The sequence below is a fragment of the Sinocyclocheilus rhinocerous genome, unplaced genomic scaffold (genome assembly GCF_001515625.1).
Source record: "Sinocyclocheilus rhinocerous isolate Xijiao unplaced genomic scaffold, SAMN03320098_v1.1 scaffold860, whole genome shotgun sequence".
In the NCBI taxonomy this organism is placed as follows: domain Eukaryota; kingdom Metazoa; phylum Chordata; class Actinopteri; order Cypriniformes; family Cyprinidae; genus Sinocyclocheilus; species Sinocyclocheilus rhinocerous.
In genome coordinates, this window is record NW_015638565.1 from 1,141,210 (window position 1) to 1,145,431 (window position 4,222).

General features: G+C 37.2%; 1 protein-coding gene and 1 long non-coding RNA gene across 2 annotated transcripts in view; both read right to left on the reverse strand.

Annotated features, from left to right (window-relative positions):
• Positions 1 to 1,247: 1,247 nt before the first annotated feature.
• On the reverse strand, positions 1,248 to 3,023 carry LOC107749762 (uncharacterized). The gene is made up of 3 exons (XR_001641081.1): positions 2,835 to 3,023; positions 1,528 to 1,636; positions 1,248 to 1,410 (listed from the first exon to the last, which is right to left on the reverse strand). It is a non-coding gene; the product is annotated as an uncharacterized LOC107749762 (long non-coding RNA).
• A 463-nt stretch (positions 3,024 to 3,486) lies between these two features.
• LOC107749761 (netrin receptor UNC5A-like) overlaps positions 3,487 to 4,222 on the reverse strand; it is a 109,840-nt gene continuing 109,104 nt past the window's right edge. Inside the window, exon 3 of the mRNA XM_016564928.1 lies at positions 3,487 to 3,560. Coding sequence (XP_016420414.1) covers positions 3,550 to 3,560 — 11 coding nt within the window. The 3' untranslated portion in view covers positions 3,487 to 3,549. The remainder of the gene's footprint in view (positions 3,561 to 4,222) is intronic.

Below are 4,222 nucleotides of genomic sequence, written 5' to 3' on the forward strand. Positions count from 1 at the left end.
CTGTCCCAAACTACATCCTCTGTCATGTGATTGGAGCTCAAGTTGACAAAGAAGAGCCCTATGTTTTGATATTTGTTTGAGTGCTAAGTGAGTTTATACTGATTCATTCCTAAGGGCTACACAAAGCACAAACTGTCATCCACCCGGTTTCTCCGCCTATCAAAAATCTTTATGGACTATTAAGCTGTCACATCTCTTCATTCCTCTCCCAGCGGCTGATCTATTTATAAAGCAACGTGAGCCAAACAGGTGTTGATCTGCATAAAAAATCATCTTACTTGAATAACAGCAAATGTCTTTGTGGATTGTTTATGTTTGTTAAGGCTTGAGTGACAAGCAGAACTAGTCACAGAATCACTTCTTTTTTTCTTTTTTTTTTTGCATATCGGAAATGTATTGACATCCATCACACAATGCTGTTTTACAGTATATCTACACATGAAATGTGAGCAAAAATTCCAATCTCTAACTATCTTTGTAATGATGGGTATTAGGGGTAGATGGTATACTAGTTAAGGACAGAAAGACAGTAGAACTGTTTCCAACCATTGTGTCTATCATGATGCAAAATGCTGCTACAGTGCTGGTGGGGAATGAGAATTACAATCAGAGATGGAGAAAGAAGGCGGAGCCGCAACAGATGTCAATCAAATTAGTAGCTGTTGCCCTTAGTTACAGCTGTAGCACTCGTTCTCCTTTGTGAAATATGGAGGAAACCGACTGGACTGAGTGCAATTAAATATGAAATGACAGCGCATTTATCTAGTTGACAAAAACGTTCCCATATGTCACTGAAGAGTATGTTCAAACATGAAATTAAGCAAAGAAATTCATGATAAAGAGGTTTGCTTAAGAATCAAAGCAGATGATTAAATTAGAAAATTTAAATTGAAAAAAAAATTAACTAATATATATATATATATTTATATACACATACTCCTGAATGCTAGATTTAAATCACCGTTGTTTTAAACAATTATAATATAATATTAATAAAGTAGTTGATTTGTTGATTTGAAATAAAACTGAATAAAACTGTTTGACTTAAATATGGATCCACTTTAAAGCGTAACATGCAATGGCAAATCCTTCTTTCACCAATTATTGTGCTTCTGTGCATCTTACAGTGCACGACAAGCATCCATGACATGTGCCACTGGAAACCTCCCAATGTATGAATATTTCCAACACCGGCCCTGAGGACACCACTTCCCATGTTCTATGCCATTCTGTGGACATTTTCCCAATCCTGAAATACATTTCCTTTTTTCACTCCCATCACTGCCATTTTAATTGTGAAGCAAACAGCTCTCCGGGGCTCTTCACAGCCACTCTATGGTGTCAATCTTCATTTCCTTCCACAAAAAGCAACACATCTTAATGGTACAGTATTGATAATCCATTGGTCTCCTAGTGCACAGTGAGAAAAATAAATGCTTGAATCACTACCACAGCCATGTTGTTAGTCTAGATTGCATTCTGTGCAACAACAAGGGCATAGCTCTTGATCAAAAAGTAATTACTTACTAGCTGTAAGCTATGGTCTGAGCTGAAATGGATTGTGGGAGTGCAGGCTGTGTGTACCGAGAGGAGCAGTTTTCATCGTCCGACAGAACTTCTGTGCCACACATTTCCTCTAAATGCAGAAGATTTGAGGCTCACCGGGTCAGTGAATTAAGCCAGCTTGAGGTAGCCAAAACAACCATAATCACACCTGAATAACTCAAAGATCAGAGCAGCCCTCTTTAAACCATTACAACAACACAAGGTTATGTAGAAAATGTGTATGCTAAAAATTCAGTACATACATTTTTTTGTGGTATTTGCTTTGAAATGGCTCAAATGTGTGTGTGTGTGTGTTTTCAATCAGAGGAAGCATAATTCCCACCAAAAAGCTATTGTAACTAATTTGATTAAAATTGTTAATGAGAAGTAAAATAAACTATTTTGCACTAAATGAACACAAGGATGGCATTTAAGAACATTAGTTTAAAAGTAATTTGACAATACATACATCCATTTATTTGATCAAAAAGTAATATTGTTAATAATGTTACAATTTAAAATAACTTTAATACATTTCAAAAATGTAATTTCTGTGATGGCAAAGCTGAATTTTCAGCATCATTACTTCAGTGTCACATGATCCTTCAGAAATCATTTTGATGCTGATTTGCAGCTTCAGAAACATTTCTTATTATTAGCAATGTTGAAAACAGTTGTGCCGCTTAATATTTTTGTGGAAGCTGAAACTTTTATCAGTATTCTTTAACGAACAGATACTTCAACATTTATTTGAAATGGAAATCTTTTGTAAAAATCTCTCCACACACACACACACACACACACACACACACACACGAAAGTATTCCTTAGAAGCACTCATTCCCTGTGCACAGCAAAGCACAGCAGATTAACTAAAACCTGCACACCTTGATTTCCCATAATTATAAAGAAGCCTGTAATCAGAGTTCAAATTTGCAAATTTTGTAAAAAAGCTTTGCCATTTTATTCCGCAATCTACATGAGATACTTTGTAAATGGTTTGTTTGTGGTCCATGGCATGCCATCTGAACCCAAGATTAATTTAGACTTGAATCCAATGTTAAAGGGGTTCTATTATGCTCTTTTACAAAGTCTTGATTTTGTTTTGGGGGTGTACTAGAACATGCTCTCATGCTTGGTGGTTCGAAAAACGCATTATTTTTCCACATAATTTACATTATTACAATACCTTTCTCCCCAGCCAAAAACTGGTACTAACAGACTGATATTATCTGACTCTCCAGAGAGCCTGTCCTTAAGGAAGCCTGATTTATAGTCAGTGATATTACCTTTTGTTTAAACTGTTTGTGCGTGCTGTTTCTAACAGTCTCTTTATGAAGCATTTGCAGTAATGCAGATCCCCTCACTGGTGCTGACCTGGCCAGGCAGTTAATGAGTCTGTCTGCTCGCCGGATTGCTGGAGCTGTTGACCTTGCCATCTGCTCCTGATGCCTCAACGCCAAACACTTTCCCTCTTAGCCGTTCAGACAAGATGAAATACAATTCCCATTAAAGGGAAAGTTGCTAATAATGCCTTATCAATTAGGCCCATTGCTACTGATTGATGTCTAGCAGGTGGCACGAGACGATTATGTTCATTTAGAGGTACACTGACTGTCCTTGCCTCCTACTCATTCTTTTGATGCTCATTAAAGCCCAGGCTGTAGAGACATCAGCTACTGACTAAATCAGGCCTCTAACAACCCATTAAAGATTGCTTCATCGCTGCTGAGTCTAATCTTTGTGTTCCTACATTGTTAGCAAGATGTTCCCAGATATTAATCTTCATTTGTAGACTTTATGATATTTGCTGTTAAAGTTGCTGTATAAAACAAAATAATATATGCATGCACACAGACATGGTACTGCTCAAAAATTTGTACATGTTTTTAAAATGTTTTTTGTTTTTTTTATGTTGTTGAAAGAAGTCTTTTTTTCTCTCTCTCTTCAAATCACCATGCAGTCCAGACTGGACTCCTCCATGGTCATGTTTGTCAGCTCTGCTCAGCTCAGCTCTGTTTAACGAATAAATAATACAATATTATTTAATATCTTCACATCAAGTGTATAAGCACTTTTTCCAGGTAGTTTCAACCTTGAAGAAAAAAAAAAGCACACACACAATGAATAATAATGATTTATCTGAATGCAACCCTGTGATTGCTTTTCTTTCTGTTATTCAGTAAATGTAGGACCAGGAGGCCTGAGGTTTTGAGAAAAATCTTAACATGTCAAAGAATGGTTTCATTTAATCAAAGACATTAGAGTCTGCGTGAACTTAATTACACTGTTCTGAGAGTATGTGGACAGGGTGGCAATAACTCTCATGGGTTTCTGAAAATTGCCCATAATTCAATTCACCTCACTCTCCTCTCCCACGTGTTAAACTAAGGCTCTATTTTTTTATACATTCCCCCAGGGGCGTAGATTACGCGGGGGACGCGGGGGATGTGTCCCCCCCACTTTTAATATCATGTAAATTCGTCCCCCACACTTTTTCGGGCAAGTGTGTTCGCATAGAGGTTTTCAAGAGCCGGTGTGAATAAATATAGATTTACATTCAAAGAGACAGGATAGTCTGTGCATGATCTGATGTTTTATTCGGACCCAGATTAAGGCGAGATGAACATCTCGGAGCGCTAAACATTCCGTGCAGTGTATGTTTCATTCATACTCG